General features: G+C 44.5%; 2 protein-coding genes across 3 annotated transcripts; both read right to left on the bottom strand.

Annotated features, from left to right (window-relative positions):
* Positions 1-320: 320 nt before the first annotated feature.
* On the bottom strand, positions 321-15,630 carry asap2b (ArfGAP with SH3 domain, ankyrin repeat and PH domain 2b). 2 transcript variants are annotated; one of them, XM_047021515.1, is made up of 30 exons: positions 15,126-15,630; positions 11,513-11,585; positions 11,244-11,307; positions 10,751-10,830; positions 10,287-10,432; positions 9,997-10,071; positions 9,718-9,767; positions 8,946-9,075; positions 8,463-8,548; positions 8,237-8,312; positions 7,960-8,046; positions 7,308-7,411; positions 6,876-6,945; positions 6,143-6,230; positions 5,514-5,562; positions 5,221-5,387; positions 4,754-4,887; positions 4,366-4,460; positions 4,068-4,245; positions 3,819-3,904; positions 3,532-3,647; positions 3,374-3,441; positions 3,154-3,261; positions 2,655-2,988; positions 2,478-2,579; positions 1,808-2,066; positions 1,510-1,568; positions 1,337-1,413; positions 1,055-1,174; positions 321-784 (listed from the first exon to the last, which is right to left on the bottom strand). In XM_047021515.1, the coding sequence occupies exons 1-30, from the start codon at positions 15,249-15,251 to the stop codon at positions 710-712; spliced, it is 3,282 nt and encodes a 1,093-aa protein (XP_046877471.1). In that variant the 5' UTR covers positions 15,252-15,630; the 3' UTR covers positions 321-709. The 2 variants fall into 2 exon arrangements, with proteins under 2 accessions (XP_046877471.1, XP_046877472.1); XM_047021516.1 differs by lacking the exons at positions 10,751-10,830; positions 11,244-11,307 and having other exon boundaries at positions 15,126-15,628.
* A 217-nt stretch (positions 15,631-15,847) lies between these two features.
* Positions 15,848-18,845, bottom strand: e2f6 (E2F transcription factor 6). Its single transcript, XM_047021380.1, has 8 exons — positions 18,312-18,845; positions 18,156-18,214; positions 18,026-18,078; positions 17,739-17,925; positions 17,375-17,515; positions 17,092-17,206; positions 16,690-16,849; positions 15,848-16,409 (listed from the first exon to the last, which is right to left on the bottom strand). Exons 1-8 carry the CDS (start codon positions 18,660-18,662, stop codon positions 16,372-16,374), a joined length of 1,104 nt encoding a protein of 367 aa, XP_046877336.1. The 5' UTR covers positions 18,663-18,845; the 3' UTR covers positions 15,848-16,371.
* Positions 18,846-18,927: the final 82 nt, after the last annotated feature.

The raw sequence follows: 18,927 nt of genomic DNA, 5'->3' as shown, positions 1-18,927 counted from the left end.
ACAAAATACAGTCAATCTCTAAACAGAGTTCCTTAGGTTTTAATCGCTGATAATGCATCCAAAGAATACAGAATGAAAGTACACTACATTTTACGACTTCATTTCTGTAGATGTTGCTGAATCAAACAGCTATACACGAGTTACCTTGTAACCCCATTTTCAACATCATCAAGACATAGAAATACTTTGCAAACATGAGAATCACAGTAACTGTCAAACATGTCTCCTGGATTCTTTTCCCTGAATCATGTCACTGCAGAAAGACTTGAGGTCTGTCTCTCATGTGTACACACCACATTGTCTAATAAAGACTACACAGATTCACAACTAAGGCACTGTTTAATTTCACACACATTCCTCTCTGTTCATTTAGTAACACAAAGAAGAAAAGTAAGGGTGTGTTTTTCTAGTATTTGGCTGACACATCATCAATACTTCTCAAATATAACTCCTGTTTGATAAATCAGGATTGTTAAACTGCACACAATGTTCAACTCTTGTCTCTGACATTTGGGTTGGCTGGTCAACTTGACATCTTATCTGACAAGGAATGGTTGCATATCACATACTACTCATTTTCCATCTCACATTCAGTTTCAGGCACACTAACAGGATATGCAGCACAGTCCAGTACATTACAGTCCAGTGTCATGAACAAATGTGAAATTCGGGCCAAAAGATGGCAACTTTGGTTTCACTTTTTGATGAATCAATCTGTGAAGACATGTACAAACGTCACAGGAAACACTCCTTTTCTAGTGGGCTCTGCCTCAATGTGTCCCACCTGCAACAAACACAGAGGACACTCATTAGAATAATACAATAAAAAAAACTGTAAAAACCTTTATCTTGTTTGAATTTTCCCATCATTTCCCCCCCTTCCTCTTGAGGAAATCACATCTATGACATGATAAGACAGGTTAAAGCACAAATGTTGATCTTTTCAGATGTCACCAATCCAGCAATGTCAGATCAGTGATTGTCCAATAAGGGCTGGAAGGTAGGTTGTGTATGTTTCCTGCTGTGACATGTGTGTCGGAGGTGCAGTACCTACCCACCACTCCTGGTCCTCCTCCCCATCCACCACGATCACCTCCCCCTCTTTGAAGGTCAGCTCGTCTGGGTTGTCTGCTGAGCAGTTGTAGATGGCCTTCACCCTCTTGGGTCCATGTTTCTGAGATGTGAGTCACAGAAGAAAACACAAACAACCAACCAGACATTTACATGTATTCGTTAATGGAATTCTCAAGTCTCATTTGACTTAATTACTTCATGTAGACTGTAACGCTACATATTCCTTTCTGTAACTAGTGGTTGGGAAGAAGCAGGAACCTACAGGGTGGTTAGTGCGGGGCCTTGGAGCAGGGGCACAGCCAGGGCTCTGGGCAGATCCAGTCGGTGGCAAAGTCTTGGCTGTTCACAAAACAAGAAAACATAGTACTGCACGTGACTAAACAGCACCTCCCATATTGTGATGAGTGACTTCCCTTTGAGTGTGTGTGTGTTTACCTGGTCTATCTACAGATCCAGTCCGAAGTGGTGGCCTTTGAGGGTGGTTTTTATTTGGCCTGAAATCAGAGAAGGATTCTCTTCACTTCACCTGCCACACACACAGCACTTGTAAAGAAGACCACAAGTACAAACACTTCTCTCTAGTGTTGATGAAGACATGTGAGGAGACAACGTAAGGTTACTTTTGAGTTAATTTGTTCATTTCCATCAGTTTGCTACAAACCACCAATGTGGATAGTGGTGGACGGATGAGAATAACTTAATTTTAACTTCCTCTCCAATAGCCCGGCCTTACCCTGTCGGTGATGTAGGCGATTTGGGTCCTTTGGGTCCTTTTGGTCCTTTGGGTCTATTGGGGTTGTGTGCAGGGACGGGGGGTGGCATTGTGGGTTTAGACAGGGGTGCAGGGGGGGCCGTAGGAACCAAGGTGGGTGCAGCCGGCCCAGGCTGTGTTGGAGGTAGGGGTAGAGGGGGTAGAGGTAAGTTCTTGGCCTTGAATTCCATCATACTGATCCTCCTGTTGGCTGGGGGAGGGGGGGCGGCTGGGGGAAGCACTGTTGGAGGAACCGGGGGGAGGAAAAGGCACAGTACAGTTAGCATAGTGATGATATACAGGTTGGAAAACCACACGACAGAAGTCCTTTGCTGTCTTTTAATTAAGATTTTTCATACATTTTAATGTATTATGGGAGTCAGATGGCTGAGCGGTTAGGGAATCGGGCTAGTAATCAGAAGGTCACTGGTTCGATACCCGGCCGTGCCAAATGACGTTGTGTCCTTGGGTAAGGCACTTCACCCTAGTTGCCTCAGGGGGAATGTCCCTGTACTTACTGTAAGTCGCTCTGGATAAGAGCGTCTGCTAAATGACTAAATGTAAATGCATTATTCCCGCTTGGTACAATCAACATTTAAACCCCACCCACCAACGCTCAAAGCAGGTGGAGGAATTGTAAATCCTATCTCACCATACAAGGAGCTGTCAGTCTCTGGAGACAGGGGGTTCGGAGGGTCAGAGGATGACCGCTGTCTGTCCACCACCTCCATCGGGCCAGGCTTGAACACAGAAGCTGTTTGAGAGTGCTAAAGGTCAGTCCTTCTGTCTATGCATAGTAAATTGGTCTACACAATTAGACATTCTGTACCTTTTCCTATATTTCTGGGAGGCAGGGATGGTGCGGGAGGCAGGGATGGTAGAGGAGGCAGGGATGGTAGGGGAGGCAGGCATGGCAGTGGGGGCAGAGATGGGAGGGTTGCCCCTGGCACCGCCATGCCCCCGGTCACCCCTTGTGGAGGGGGGCTGAACTCCATGACGGTGCCGTAGGTCTCGTTGCTGATCAGGCTGGATGCTTGGGCCTTCTGCTTGTCCCTGGCCAGGGAGGCGGCGTCCCGGGCGATGGAAGCCAGGTTGGGCTGCATTTGACCCGTGACTGGCACGAAGCAGCTGACTGGGCGCTCTTCTCGCTTGTAGGGGATGGGCTGGGGGCGGGGCCAGGGGGGAGAGTAAACACACACTGGGTCAACACAACCCCTTATAAGAACATCCTTAAAACAGTGTGTTGCTGTGGTGTTCTTCTCAGCACCAGGGTTAAAATCAGCTGCTTTGTTCCCCCCCCCCCCCCCCCCCCCCCCGCCGGTGCTCACCTTGTCTTCCATCTCATCGTCGCTCTCGTCGAGGTCATCGTTGCGGAGACGCCACTCGTACTCCACATGCACATGGACGTTAAACTTCCCAGCCTGTGCCTGGTTCAGCTGGCGAATACACACACGCATACACACACACGCCATCAACCTCCTCTCACAGACCCCAATATGACAGGGATAGCCTCCAATCTGTCAAGTCTAAACACAGTGGACCACTCACCAGCTCCTCACACTGCTTGTGACGGAGGCGCTTGGCGATATCCAGTGGCGTTTCTCCCGCCTCATTGGCTGCAAATGCAAACCAACGATCAAAACATGTCTTTCAGTAGGACTCATGGGCGCTCCTGGCTACTTGTTCCAGTGTTGTACGTGACTCACCGATGCTGACGGAGGCCCGACCCCTCAACAGCAGCTTGAGACACTCACTGTTGTCCGTCAGACTGCAGTAATGAAGAGCTGTGCTCCCTTTGGCTGTCTGTTTCTCCAGACTGCCACTGTGGAGCGTGCACACACATACACATCAGGTAACTAACAGTCACTATGTATTGAACTGGTAAATATGTGAAATCCCATGTTGTGTCTTCACATTTTCGATCTCTGATGCTCCTGGTTTGGTGACAGACAGTGCAGCAGCACATCTTTCTGTGTTGCCGAGGCCTCCGTACCTGTTTTGGGCCAGGAAGTCGACAATATGGAGGGAGGTCCGGTCCACCATTCGGACTGCGAGGTGCAATGCTGTCTCTCCGGGTTCCTAAGAGGACAGAGAGGAAGATACTTACAGGCAACAGTACCCCCAAAAAACACTAGCTGACTCACATTGATTGCTGGAAAAAAAGCACCAAAAACAAAAGACAGATAAACTAAAAGAAAAGAAAAGTCGTTGGTTGATAACAAAGGTCAGATGTGTATCTCACATGTTCATTGGCCATGGGGATGGTATCCATCAGGTCCACTCCTTCAGCGTAGACCTGGAGGAGGGACATGATGTCGCGAGTCCTCACCGCCTCGTACAGGACACGCAGGTCCACATGCCTCTTGTGTGCAAAGCGCTTCTCCGTGTACTTGGCTGTGATGTAATCCTTCCGAGTCTGCCTGAAGGCGAGAACACAACAAAGAAGAATATTCAGGACTGGTTTCGTTGTGATGCCACATGCTGAAGGGAAAGGGATGTGGTTAAGGAGGATGGTGGGTGGGATCTTCCTTGTCACCCACATGTCGCTGGAGGGGTTGGGCTTAGTCACTCCCTGAGAAGACAGGTCTGCCTCCATGATCTCATTGAAGCTGGAGTTTCCAATATTCTTAGCTAGCTAAGGGAACACACAGAACACAACAGATCAAGTTTCCTGCTACCAATCCTGCTCACATGAAACCTCAGCCAGCCACCACAGCCTCCACAACACACCAAATTAGAGTTTGGAAATACAATTTCCTAGTATTTCAAAAGGAATCCAATAAAGTGTTCATAATAAAGTTTCCCTGAAGTGCCAGTTGGGTGAAGTTTAAATTTGGAGGGATTATTGTGTTGGTTTGCAATCAATCATGTACAGATAAGTATTTGAAAGGATTTCCAATAGTATTTCAAATCTGACGAGGTACTTACCAGGAGCTCTGAGGTTCCCAGGACATCCAGAGTGAGAGACTGGATCCTGGAGTAATGGACGCCCATCTCCCTGTGGATCCCAGAACACTCAATGCAGATGAGCACACCCAGGTTAGTGGACAACCAAGTGGGCCCTGGAAACAGAGAACAGGCATGATCAATTGATCAAAGAGTAGGCCGCATGCATGTCTTAAATGTAAGTTGGAATCTCTGCCAATTTCCCTGTTTGTCAGAAACTAGTCTGACAAGCTTGTCAAACAGCCTAAAAATGTGCCAGCTCATTCATTGCAGCACAGTGTAAAAAGCAAGTGTCAATAATCCTACAAAACATTCTTCCACAGGTGTGGATGCCATGTGGAGTTGTCACTCAAACTCAGACAATTCCGTCGTTTCCGCTTAACAGAGCAATCGGAAGCCCGGTGAAGGAAGCCAACTGCTAATTTCCCAGAGTGCTCTCTGTCTCTCACCGGGCGCTCCGCAGTCACAGCAGATGTCGTTGCCGCTCATCCTTTTCACTTCTCCCACGATGGCCTTGGTCAGCTCCTGGACGATGTTGTTCTCCCCATCGTTCTGTTCTCCCTGGAAGGCATTGTTCAGAGCCAACTCCTTGCTGTTCTGGAGGACTGAGATCCATCTGTGGACATCCACAGAAGAAGAAAAATAATCAAAATCAGGGAATCAGCAAGGAACAAAGTCAACGTGAAGAGCACCCAGATGTAGACCGGCCTCATCGCTCCGCTAGACTGGGGATGACACTCACATCTGGCAATCTGCCTCGTCCTCAGCCTGGAAGTGATAGGTTCTGTCATCTGTTTAGGGAAACAGACAATGAGCGGCATGAGAAACATCAACTCAAAGATCAGAAGCAGTAAAATGGGAAAGATAGAGTCTGTACAGGGCACCCTGGCTGAAGACTATATTGGCCAGCTGGCTAGTTATGTTAGAGGATAAACACTCCCCCCAGTACAACAAAATTGTTTCAAGCGAATCATATGAGTTGACTTGTATGAGTTACAGTATTTCATGATTAGCCTGGGAGCCAGACCACTCTGCCCGCTCTGATGTTTCATTTCCTCTGGTTGATGGGTCTGGCCAGTGGCCCCCCTCCCATCCAAACAGATTTCTCCATCAGAATCTGCTTGGGCCAATCACAGCCATTTATTTGATATGAGGTGGGTTCATTATGATGACCGTACAGAGGAGTGCTGTTGAGCCATTTCCGTAAACAACCAAGAGGATTTGTTGCTCTGATTGGTTGTATCTATCCAATGCTATCCAACTGCGTCTAGAGGCATTCTGGTCTGCCCCTTACACCCCATGGAAATTGAAAATGATAAGTTCCAGACTCATTCCCATTTTGCTAATTGGGCAGGGAAACAACCAACTCACGGGAGAAAAGGTCGAAGCTCTTCTTCTCGTCCGGGTTACACTTGACTTGACAGGTCAGAAGGTTGAGTTTAGCTGGGGGTGCATTGGCCTATGAGACAGACAGAGAGGAGTGTGAGAAAAGAGAGGGAGGGGAGTGCCTAATAAATAACAATGTTATCCTTCTGACAGGGCATGGGTGAAACTGTAGGGTCTGTCAACCTATCGCATGAGCAAAGCCAGCTGACTGATGTAGTGGTGAGGGAAAATAGATATTTCTGAGGAATAAAAAGACCCTTTTAAGTATCGTAACCAAGGCATGAATTGTTCAAGGTTAAGACTCTCCTCAAGCATATAGGTATCAGGACGATCGTGTCCAACCTACTGCGATTGTGTCCAAACTATCCCTACAATTCTCTGGACTTTGAGACATTCTCGTGCAGAGTGCTTCTTCCCACCCTGAACTCTGTCATCCTTTTCCTCATGCTCCTCCTCCTTTTTTTCTTCTTCTTCTGCTTGCTCTGTCTTGATATGCTCTTTGGCTCTACAGGTAAAAACTTCAAAATCACAAAAAAATATATAAAAAATAGAATTGTGCTTCGGCCAGAGCTTTCTGTACGTTTCTTATTGATGGAGAAGAGACAGTATCCCCCTAAGAACCCAGAGGGGGTGCTACCATGCAGAACACCCGAGCAGGGAGCATAGCCTCAGTTTCACATGCAAGGCAAGTGAGGAGAACGTGTTGAAGTTCATGTACCGTTCCATGGGAGATGGTGAGGAAGCCGTTTTTTACAGAACACCTCCTTTTCTGCCACACTTTCCTCAGGCTGAAGAAAGAATACAACAGAAACAAGCATTAGCAACACTATCTACTGAACACTAAGCCACTCTGTCCCGCCGTAGTAAAGTGGAAAATGGAAGGAGCGCTACAGTGGAGCCATTAGTCCCTTTAGGAGATGCAGATACAACCTTTTTAGAGCAAATAGAAAATTTTTAGGCCCAAATAACTGTTTCTAAAATAAACTACAATGGAACCAAATTGTATCATTCACAATCGTATTCTACTTGAAATGATTCTACAGAGAGCACTTTTTCCTAAGAGTGTGGATCACAAACACACACAGGTGCAAATCCCATCTGTGAAGACATTCATTTGTATTTTGGCTCTACTTATTTTATGTCGACTCACCCCTCGCTTTTCTTGTACAGCATGCCATCGTACTCTGTGCCGTAGGCTTTGTTGCCCTGGAGTTGGTGCAGACTGTATCCTGCATTCTGTTTAGCCTGGGAGTCCTGATACACACACACGTAAACGCGCACACACACACACACACACAAACAAACACATGCACATACAGAAGAGAGACAAGTCTCAAAGTCCCACACTAAAACTCCTCTCATTCAAAACAACGGTTTTTCACCAATACTTACTTTGCCTTAATCCTCCTACAGTACGTAAGAACAGTAACTAGTGATTCAGCATTATGTTTCTGGCTGTGGTTGTGTTTCGCTCTATTCAAATAATGGAGGGGTGACTGTGGAATCTCTAAGCCATGAGATTTACATGGAAGCCTTGGAGAGTGAATAATATATTCTCTAGCGACAATAATGCTCACTGAGCAGCCAGGCTGCTGTGGCAAGCAAGGGTGAATGTACTGTATCCTGCTTCCTAAAGCTGTTTAACTCTCCTTTCCTCTGGTAATGAACAACTCCAAATGGGAAATCACTTTTTCCTAACAGTGTCAACATAAGCAGGTTAGCTGGTTAAGAAAACACAGCTACAGTAGCTACAGAAGTAGTCCAGACAGTCCATGGCTTTACGCTAACATGCTGTCATTTACCTCCTTCTGCTCTGCCTGAAGGGAGGACTTGAGAGTATCCCTCAGCTGAGTCAGCTGTTTTCTCTCTCCATCGCTGGTCTGTTTGATCTGGGGACAGAAGCGCGAGGGAGCACACAGACGAGAGGAAGACAGAGAGTTAACCGAAAGCATTGTTAAATATGCAAGGATAATTATTAACATTTTTCACCATGATATAAAGAAGTAACCTATGAAAACAGCAAAAACATTATGTTCTGAGAATGCTCTACTTAGTACAGAAAGAGAGAAGAGCTCTCACTGAGGTCAAGTCTGTTGCCAGTTTCTCTATGGATGGTTTCATACTCTCCACTGCCTTCAGCCCATCCTGGAAGTAGCTGCAGAAGAGAGGAGAGAAGAGATGATAGGAGAGGGGAGGGCAGCGGAAGGGAGGGGAGGAGAGGGGAGGGGAAGGGTGAAATACACTCATGGGTATTCAGAGTCAAATAAGGCTAAGGATACATCAGATGGATGTCTGAACAACATACTTGCATTGGGCGTGGAAGTATTTGACGAGGTTCTGGAGAAAGTCCACTCCCTTCTTGACTTTGATTTCATTCACTTTCAGAAGGTACTAGGAAAGGAAAGATTGGTATCAGGCATGGAAGATAAGACAACAGGAACATAAATATCTCTTTCCTCAACTTTTACATTCGCTAAGATCCACATCGGAGATCAACGAGGAAGGAAGACATGACATTTCAAACAACAGCAATCAAAGCTGAAGGTACAACATTAAAATGTAGCACAAGCCCCAACCCACAGACCTAATGTCTGATCAAGCGCGTCAGATGGCTGAGCGGTTATGGAATTGGGCTATTAATCAGAAGGTTGCCGGCTCTAATCCGGCCGTGCAAATTGACGTCGCCAGGACACGTTGTGTCCTTGGGCAAGGCACTACATGACTAAATGTAAATGTAAGTAAACACAGTGCCCTCCTGTGGTCTGGAGGCATAGGTGCAGCTCCTCACCTCACACATCTGCAGCTGGAACATCTGCCTCTCCTTCTCCATCTCCTCGGCGATCTCCCCTCCCCGGAACTCCGTCCGGATCATCCCATGCTGCCGAGCATGCTCCTTCTTCTCCTTCTCTATCTTAGTCCTGTGGGGACAGGAAGGACACAGACAGAAAGGACAGGGCACAAAGGTCAAAGGTCATAATGGACCCTGTCTGGACAAAGCCTGATGAACACACTTAAACTAGAACCTTCTTTCTCAGCAAAATAAACAAACCTCGAAGATTGACATTCATGTCGTCTTAATGTAGCTTCCCTGCAAGTGTTTTCTGTGTACAAGCATCGCACAGTAAACTGGAATACCTGTTGTGTTAAGTAACTGATGAAATACGCTTAAAACACCACAGTCTCTTGAAATGAATCCAAGCTTGTCTATCCATCGTGTTCCCATGGTCACTCTCAGACGTTACACTGTTGTAACCTTACTAACAATAGAGCATTCACAACTGAGGCTGCTGGATAGTCCTTTTCTCTATCATGTGGCCTGTCTTTGTCTGGCTTATCAGCTGTTTCATGAAACGTGCCAGCTGACCTGTAAAAGTCCTCCGTCTATTGGCTGTGAACAAACCAACACAACGAGTTTGAGGTGTTGTTGTATCAGAAAGCACATGCTTTCCTTGTGCTTGTGCTGTAATCGCTAACTTGGGCTGAACCCACCCATCTGCGGCTCTAGTTTCCAACCCTAATGAAAGGGCAAAGCAGTGGAAAGCTTGTCAATTGCCTCTTACACTTTTGTTTCGTAATCCTTCCAGGCTTTATCGAAAGGCTTTTTCAGGTCCTGCAGAATGCAAAACAATATGTATGTCAGGATTACGAACAGAATGTATACAGACATTCCAACAATCAGTACATATACATTGTTTGCTTGGCATGTACATTCTAACAGTCATAGGTAAATATTAGGCACAACAACTCCAACAGTTATCTTGAGTGTGCATATATACAAACAATTACTGTTTCCACAGAATTAAAAATACAATTTTGCAGGCACATTTCAAAACACATACCCCTTTCACACCTTTCAGATCTCCCTTTAGCAGCGTGTCTAATGGGAAGGTGATGATGTTGTTCATGTTCTGCAGCTGCAAACATCAGAAGAGCCAGATTGTGAAACGTCCAGACATCACACATCAAGTGTGACGTGTGAACCACAAATCACGCTAAATACATCATCTCACTGCTTCACTCCAACTAAGCCAAATAGTAATTGAAACCCCCCCAGAAAGGTGAACTGAGAGACAGATGGATGAGGTGAACAACATGGAAAGGTTAGGTGGGTGGGGCTCTGGGAACTCACCAGGTTCTTGAAGAGAGCTGTGAGCTCTCTGGTGAGGACTGCAAACTTCAGGAAGGCAGAGCCCACCTCATTGTCGTCCCTGCCGAATGAGTTGTCCCCAAACTTCTCCACGGACTGGATGTACTGCTCCTCATTGTCAACATGGACTAAGACATAAACACGGAGATCAGTCTCTGTTTCTGACAAAATACCACAATGTAGATGGAATTTCTGGGCTATTATGTAATAATATCCAATTCTATGCTATGCTACATTCTGCTATGTTATTTTTTGCTGTGTCACATCACAAACAGGATATGCTGTCCTATGAGTAAGACTGCCCTCCTTAACTGTGTTAAACAGTACCACGAGGCAGTGAGTTATAACTCCTTCATACAATACCTGGCTAACACATGAAATGACTTCTGTACCAAGATTACTAAAAGACTGAAGGTTCAGTTTGTTATACATATCTAGTGGCTCACAAATTATGTGCCATGGATTCAAAGTGTGACAGAAAGTCAGATGTCTGGTATGATGCAACACCAACACAGAAGAGCTTACCCTGCAAGACAGGAAACATCATTGGACATTGTGTGAGTGTATTTTACAACACATTGTATTTATATTGCCCCTGTATTCTTTCTCAACCCAGAACAATGTTTCAGCTTGCTTCCTGTTTCTAAACTCTATACTTAAGAAGTAAAGGATTTTTCAGTAAACATAGAAATCATAATATGGTCATGACATGCTCGCACGTCTGTTCTATGAGCAGAACAATGAACAGTGAATAGAGGCGTGCATGTTCTGGAGTTTACCCACCGCACCAGACATAAGCCTGAGTGTCGATAAGGTATTTTCAGTGAGTCAATATTACACTCCAATATAATGCCAAGGCCAGCTGGTATTTGTAGTTCTAGAGGGAAGCTAGGGAGGGGCAGTAATGGAGGATGAAAGCCTGAGTGAATGAGACTGTACGTATCAACAGAGAGGGAGTCCAGAGTCCCCCTCTGCTCCTCCCCAAGCCTGCTGAGACAGGTGTCTGGAATGAGAGGAATGCAGACAGGGTTGCTATCTCTATCTCTTTCTTTCTCCTCATTAACGTTACACTCCACCATCCTCAACATAGAACTCACGTACTAACCAACACTTTCCATTACAGAAGCATTGTACCCCTGTTTATGTTGTTTGATGCATGCAGTTGGCTTTTAATTCAAAAGGATTTCCCACAGAGACTGAGCACTCACCTAAGCCAGAGTTGTTTATGGCCTTGACAGACTTCTTGATCTTGTGCAGGACCCCTCTGTCTAGATCCAGAGTCTGTTGAAGAAGGAGCCCACAGGGTCCAAGTCAGCAGGGAGGTAGGAGGGTGATAACACACACACACACACACAGGGCCCAGGCCTTAGTCAGTGAATGAATTCCCAGGGGATTATTTGAGTGGCTGAGCAAAGGACTGGCCCAGCCCTGCTCTAATGTTTACACAGAAACTCCACAGACAGGGCACTAAGCCCAGCTCACGCCTGCTATATTGTGAGAGTGTACAGTGACAGCGACACCCCCTCTCTGATGCTGTGCAACTCTCAAACTAGACAGGCCTGCAAAAAACAAGGAAATGTTTTCTGGCAAACCACATTTTGAGGCTGTGGAGCCATCGTACAGTAGTAAAATACTGTACACAAATACAGTGTTACAGATATGTGATTCCTTTTAGATTATATTTAAAACTGATACATTTTGTATTATGTAAGCAACTTAATGTGAAATCTGGTGATCAGTCCTTAGGTCCTTAGCAGTCATTGTGAAAGTCAGAAGTTTCATTTCCATCACTCTGTTCTGATCACAGACACAAGAGCTCATAAACAATGAGTCATCACTCCAGGGCATGGGACCAGTGTGAGTCATGGTGTGGATGCAGGTGGGCGTCCCACACACAGACATGATGAGTAGACGTGTTTGTTGTTGAACTCAGATTCAGTGTATTCTTACCAGTCCTCCACCCCAAAAGACTTGGGCTTGATAGTTCTCTTCTTTGTCTTTCTTTTTACTTTTCTCACTATATGTCAGAACAGATAACATCATGTTCAAAACCTAACTTATTGGCTAAAGTCAAAGTGAACAGCTGTTTATATTGTGAATTGAAACACAAATATATCCCCTGTATTTTATTCTATTGCTACTGAGAAAAAGCTGGTTGAAGTTATGCAAATACTGTAAATCACAGCTGATTCCCAACTAGGAAACACTCAGATGTTGAGGCTCTTTCAACCACATGACCATATGGTACATATAAAGAGGACCTCTTTGGGCTGATCTTGTATGGAAAAATAACAATATAGAGCAACACGAAAAAAGTAAGAATACAGTTATGCCTGCACAAGGGAGAGGAAGAAAAGTACCAGGACAAGGGAGAGGACTGGGACAAGGGAGAGGGAGAGGAAGACAAGTACCAGGACAAGGGAGAGGAAGACAAGTACCAGGACAAGGGAGAGGAGTGGGACAAGGGAGAGGGAGAGGAAGACAAGTACCAGGACAAGGGAGAGGAAGACAAGTACCAGGACAAGGGAGAGGAGTGGGACAAGGGAGAGGGAGAGGAGGTAGAATGTATGGTGGTGCTCAGAGAAGGGCCAGAGCTAGGGGTAATACTGTAAATGGAAGATATATTGCATATTTCTTGCAGTAATGTCCTGTCGGAAATGAAGCCTTTACTGCAGAAATTATGTTTCTGTCTTCTTTTTTCAAGACAGTAACCATACATTCTATAAAGCTTCTCTGAGATGGGTCATTCATTTTTTGTTCTGAATTTATGCAGCAAAAAAATAAAAATGCATGCATTTTTCAAAACCCAACAAAACAAAAATGTAGAGAGGCTTCAAAAGAAACTGCATTGCAAACACAATCTATAATCCATATACTGTGAGACCTGACACATACCTGCATGAATGCAGTTTCTGTAATTCCATCTGATGTTAGTGTTTTTTATGACATTGTGCTACGATTGACTAAATGTTCCTGTGAAAAGAGAATGTGTGTTAGTGTTTGATACACATGGTGTCCTGTTTGGTGTATTTTTGTGTTATGACAATTAGTGTTTGAGTTTAGTTTACAATGTGTGATTTTGAGCATGAAATGAACAGTTTTGCCAATTGTGTGAGGTAGGTGTGTTGGTGCGTTAAGAGTTTAGGAAACTTCTTTAAGATATTAAAAAACTGTATTTTGGTTGCTAGACAGATTACTGAAATGAAGACTGAAGAATGAGATAGTGGTTGACACAGACACCCCTCATAGAAGACTTCTGGTGTTCTCATACAGGAAGACAGACACTTATGCAGAGAGGAGGAGAGGAAGCAGGCAGGCCAGGACAGAGAGAGAGAGAGAAAAGACTGTGAGAGAGCGCATGCTAGGACAGGAGCAGACAAATACAGCCCCAGCCCAGCCCCCAGGGATTCTCCCAGAATTCAGCAGTACATCATGTAGGCAGTCTAGAGCTTTGTTCTTCTAAGGTAGACAGAGAAAATGGAGAGAGGGTGGAGAGAAAGATAAAGAGGAAGAGCGAGGGGGGTGAGGGTAGACAGACAGAGATAATAGAGGGAATGACAGCTCAGTGGTGTTCCCCACAACACGGGATGTGGCACGGTGCAAGCTAAACAGCTTCCCTTCAAATTGATACTTTATCAACAATCTCAGACAGACTTGTAAAACTGGAAAGTGGAGTGTTGCCTGTTGACCTAGAAGAGCCAGAGCATGTCTATGTGTTGTCGCTAACGTGCATGGATGTGTGACTGTGGGCCCATTGAGTCCAGGTTGAAAGTGTGAGAATGCTGTCCTCGTCCACACAAAAGGGAGAGATTGTGTTGTCAGACTGTTTATTCTGGAGGAGTACAAAAGATAGACTGGTTCTCTGTTCTGTTTCAGCTAAGATATAGAGTGGTTGTTGTGTGAATATACTGCTTGTATAAACTTCCTTGTTTTCACGGAGTGCAGGAAATGTAATCCATGTGTTACAGTCACCAACTGTCCTCATGCTTCCTTGGCTAATGCAATACAGTAGTCTTAGGCCACTCTGAGAAATCCTATTTTCATTTTCAAGTACTGACTTCAACATCATTAAAGCCGGCACCACTTGGACAGGGTAAAGAACAGCCGCCAAAGTCAAAGAAACTTCTGGTAAACCATGTAGGAAGCTTGGACATGTTTAGAATGTTTCTGTATTAATGTTTCTTTCACCACCAATAACTGATTGGTGGGTTTTTCCGACAAATAGACCCTTACTACTTAGATGATTGGCTTAAGACTCAGTGACCTTAAACGTTTGCACACTCCTGATGTCAGGCATCAACGCCCCAGGCAGTAGGAACTATGTAATAATGCCAAGAAGTATAGAGTTGTCCGTTTTGCAAAAGTCCCCATATTCATCTATACAATCTTTACAGAATCAGCCCTGGTACTAGAAGGGTGATTCTACAACTTCCGAGCACGTTTGGCTTTGAAAACTGTTTAGAAATAAAAAATACTGAAATGTAATTCTACCAATTCTACCTTTGCAAATATTTGTCTGCAATTAAAACATAATAATGGATTCAGGAATGTACACGCTACATTTTCTGAATCTTCCTTCTTTAATTGTTGCAATTGTAAATTCAGCTATTCACACAGGGTTGTAGACAGCCCTGAGTAGCCTACCCTGCTAGGCAAGGGCGAGGTTCAACACAACCCGTTTAAGATCTGAAATGTTTGGATTTCAAAAAGAGGAAGTACTGTTTCTTTCGTAAATGTTTTAACATAACGTCCAGAACTCGTGAAAAATCTGTATTTCGTCCAGTTTTGATGGCCATACTTGTCATCCTTTCTTTAACTTACCTCTTCCAGTGCTGCCACGGCGTTTCGACAATGGGACATCCGTGTGGTGAAGTTTGAGGTTGTGGGCGCTTTGTAGTCCTCATTTGTCTCTTTTACAAATTCCGTGACTGTAATTATGTCCGGCATAATTCACGGTTGATGAGTTTTAAAAATGATTAGAGAATTAAATATGCTAATGTTTTTCTTGTTTACTATGAAACAGCTAGTTGTTAAACAAATTAGCTTTCTGATCAAAAGAGGTAGCCTAATTATCGTTCCAACTTTGCCATTCCTGTATCAGTAGCTCCACTTTGCCTTTTGCGCATGAATGAGGGGCGATCGTTGGGTCCACTTCTGTGAGTAAATACACAGTTCCATTATTCCATGGTTAGTTACAGTCCAGAGACTCGAATCATTGAAAGGACCAGTGAAAACGGATACTGGTTTGCTACACCAAAGATTTCACAACAACCTGTAAGCGCTGCGTTGCAGAGCGTCAACCTGGGAGAAACAGGGCGGAACGTATTTAGCCAGGTTACGACCAATAGGAATGTGCATGGATTTACCTTTGCACAATTCTTTAGCATGCCTGCCGGCCGGATCAGTTTATGACTACGCTATGACACGACGTTACAGATGTGATTGGATACGAAACTAAGTTAACTTAAGTTCTGTAAAAACAGAGCGGCAGGTGTATTGGAGTGATGTGGTTTGCAAAAAACTGTCACTGTCAGCAGTTATGATTACTTAGTTAGTTAGTTACTTTAATAAGGTGTATGCTTGAAAAGTATACTTTTCAATAGTAATAGAACATGGAGGAAAAAACACACCCACTTGACATGAAGACAAAAAAAAAAAAGAGTACAAAAGTGCTGTCAAAAGATAAAAATGTTGGAAAAAAGCATAAATACTGTCCATCTCACAGCATGACAATCCATAACACAATTTTTTCTGTACATGAACATGTTACTTTGACATCTTAATGCTGTCTTATGGCAACAGGGCAGTTGCAACTACAAATGACTTACTTCAGTTAACTCAGAATAACGCATATAAAAATAAAGCTTGCAATTCTGTGAATCCTTGTCATGTCCGTTTTCACAATCAAGTTGGAATTTTGTGATCTCTTCCGCTGTAACCACTTCCGTTTAGTCCTACAAAAAAATTGCCATCGACATCCATGATGTATTCCCAGTATGAGACATCCAAACAGTTTGATGGAAATGTTCAAAGAGGACAGCGGCTCGTCATGCTGCTGTGCTGCTGACTACGCACTCTGGACGGCTGTCTGTGGAACCAGCACACCTACAGGAGAAAAAGACAGATCAACACAAGTCAACTAGAACGCCCACACCACAGATACTCTCATTTCCACTCCTTATTTCTGAGATGAGATATCTTAGCAAGCTCCAAAGATGGTCTGTGCAAATGAAACTGATTTATAACGACTCATTCCATGCCTGCCCAGTGCCTATCTTTTGGGCAATACTGCCCTCTGCTTTAAGCATTGGAAAATACACTTGGTGTGTCCACTGGAATGGAGAAGTGATTAAATGGTTAGCCTGATGGACAGCTTGGTTTTTACCTGTGCTGAGTGGCATGGTCTTGATCCTGCTCTCCTCCAGTGTTACGAAGCCCACCGCTGCCTCCCCCCTGGTGCCCTCTGTGTCCCCTGGCCTGTCCATCTCACTGGTCAAGACTTTCATTGGGCCTCTCCCTCCTTTCAGGTGGATCTGGATGCTGTCCTGATATTGGAAAACAAGCGGGTAAGTAGCCAATTGATTCATACATCCTGCCAAAGACCAGTGGGCAGCCTGGTTTTGCACATAAACAATATTGGTTTAGATATCATGCCAGGCATAATCTGTATTGCCACATTCTGAAATTAATATACAAATAAAAAGACAACTAAAGAAAAGAGTCTGCTAGGTACCTTGACTGAGAGACCGGTTAGGTTTGGACACCCTCCTCCCACCTAAGAGCTTACCTCCTTGGGTGTGGGCACCTCCAGCTTGGTCTCCTCTGGTGCCTTGATAGCTATAACTGTCTGGTCCTGGAAAACCTTGAGATGACTGATGTCCTCGTGAGTGACGTAGGCTGATGTAGATTGGCAGTTAAAGAAGACTGTGCCTTGCTGATATACAATTTACGTGTCTTTCATGACTGCTGGAGGAGAGTCATTACAACAAGTAGCTTTTTTTCTTCCACAAACAGCTTAATGTGTATGAGCTAATTCATATCAGGTATGGTCTGATATATATAAAGGATATTTGCTGTTTTCCATGTCGTCAGTCATGTCAAATAGCTGATGGGCACAGCTCTTGATCAGCTCATCAAGAGTCTCCTCCACAATCTTCAGGTTCCCCAGTTCATGCTGCAGTCTCTGCTTTAAAATGGCTGGACAATGCCCTCTGAGGGGAGGGAGAGAGAGAGAGAAAATCTTACTGGAAATCCCTGTTATTATAGAAATCACACTGTGTTGCACGCTTTGTAAAAAGGTTTCAACACATATGTACTTCGATTTTATCAGAATATCACGGCTGCAGAAGGCTAATCCGTATGTAAACTGTACAAATGGAGGCTCTTAAGAGTGGAGAGTGAGGAAAGAGTTGAAATGGTACGAATTGTACTCACATCCACTTAATCTTGTTAGTGGACTGCTTCCTGATGAGGTGGATCCCTTCCAGCACGTTGGTGACGTCGTATACCCTTCGTTTGCGTACGCGGAGGCGGGGAGCAATCTCGTTGAGGTCGACCACGCCATCAGGGGAAGAATGCAATACCTCGAGGAAGCGCTTGGTCAATGTACCCAGGGATAGATCTAATTTGTACCATAACCACACAAACCAACGTTTAAAAAACTAACAAGCACTAACAAGCAAATGACATGCAGATATTATGAGGATAAAATGATCACATACCCTTTCTTTGACCAGGGTTATTACTTTGGGTAGTCCCTTCCTTTTTAAAGACACTAACAGTAAAAAATAAATACAAGTTAGAAATCACAACCAGTGATTAAAACAAAGTAAACATGGTGGGCAATCTTACGAGGATTCTGTCTCCGTCCCTGATTGAAGCTCAAGGTCTTCCTTTTCAAAATGGTCATCCTGTCATTCAAAATATGAAACGTTGACGTGGGTTATAAATAATTAAAACAATGCATACTTAAAACACTCAGCTATTTACTAGTCAAAGCAATCGTACCCAATGGAGGCCCGCAGCATCAGCATCATCTGGGCACACCTCCTCCTCCCCATCGTCAGACGACTCCGCGCCCCAGGGGCTGATCAAACCTAACGGTCCGTCAAGATATGGTGGCATGATAGGAATAGCATCCTCGCTTATTCCTCGAGGTGTTATATGGTCCGTCAGAAAGTGATCTTCGCAAATAATGTGTTGCTCTGTTAAATCCTCTTTGTCGCTTTCTCTGAGGGCTGCAAGCCACACTTTCACTCGAGCTTGATCCTTGGGAAAATTGAAGAACCTTTTGGAAGGTCGAAAACCTCCTTTATTGTCGATGCGATTAGGACATCCCGAGACCACGCATTTCACCATGGTCGAATCAATATATAACGTCTGCTGACAAATAAGCTACATTCGAACATTAGTTCGACAAAACTCACGCTTGTTTCATGTTTGTTTATTTGAGATTCACGTTCGCTAGACAGGAAGGGATGATGTTTTGATCCGGAAGCAAGCCCGCGCGACTACTGCTCAGCCTATGAGCTTATCCCTGGATCTATGAAAGGCGGGCCCACTACTTTCTCTCGCAGATTCTTCAAATTACGTGTAGCTTAACTAGAGATCAATATTTCTTTGC

The sequence above is a fragment of the Hypomesus transpacificus genome, chromosome 6, assembly GCF_021917145.1.
Source record: "Hypomesus transpacificus isolate Combined female chromosome 6, fHypTra1, whole genome shotgun sequence".
Taxonomy (NCBI): domain Eukaryota; kingdom Metazoa; phylum Chordata; class Actinopteri; order Osmeriformes; family Osmeridae; genus Hypomesus; species Hypomesus transpacificus.
The sequence above is the reverse complement of the archived record's forward strand: the minus strand, read 5'-3'. Positions and strand labels throughout refer to the sequence as shown.

Excerpts from the sequence above, each read along its gene's own strand:
- asap2b (XM_047021515.1), bottom strand. The coding sequence starts at position 15,251 with ATGCCGGACATAATTACAGTCACGGAATTTGTAAAAGAGACAAATGAG. Across the intron at positions 6,231-6,875 it reads TCACCATCTCCCATGGAACG|GCCAATGCACCCCCAGCTAA; the intron begins GTACATGAACTT and ends TCTGTCTCATAG. Across the intron at positions 785-1,054 it reads AGGAGGACCAGGAGTGGTGG|GTGGGACACATTGAGGCAGA; the intron begins GTAGGTACTGCA and ends TGTTTGTTGCAG.
- e2f6 (XM_047021380.1), bottom strand. The coding sequence starts at position 18,662 with ATGGTGAAATGCGTGGTCTCGGGATGTCCTAATCGCATCGACAATAAA. Across the intron at positions 18,079-18,155 it reads GGGACGGAGACAGAATCCTC|TGTCTTTAAAAAGGAAGGGA; the intron begins GTAAGATTGCCC and ends TTTTACTGTTAG. Across the intron at positions 17,926-18,025 it reads TAACCCTGGTCAAAGAAAGG|ATCTATCCCTGGGTACATTG; the intron begins GTATGTGATCAT and ends GGTACAAATTAG.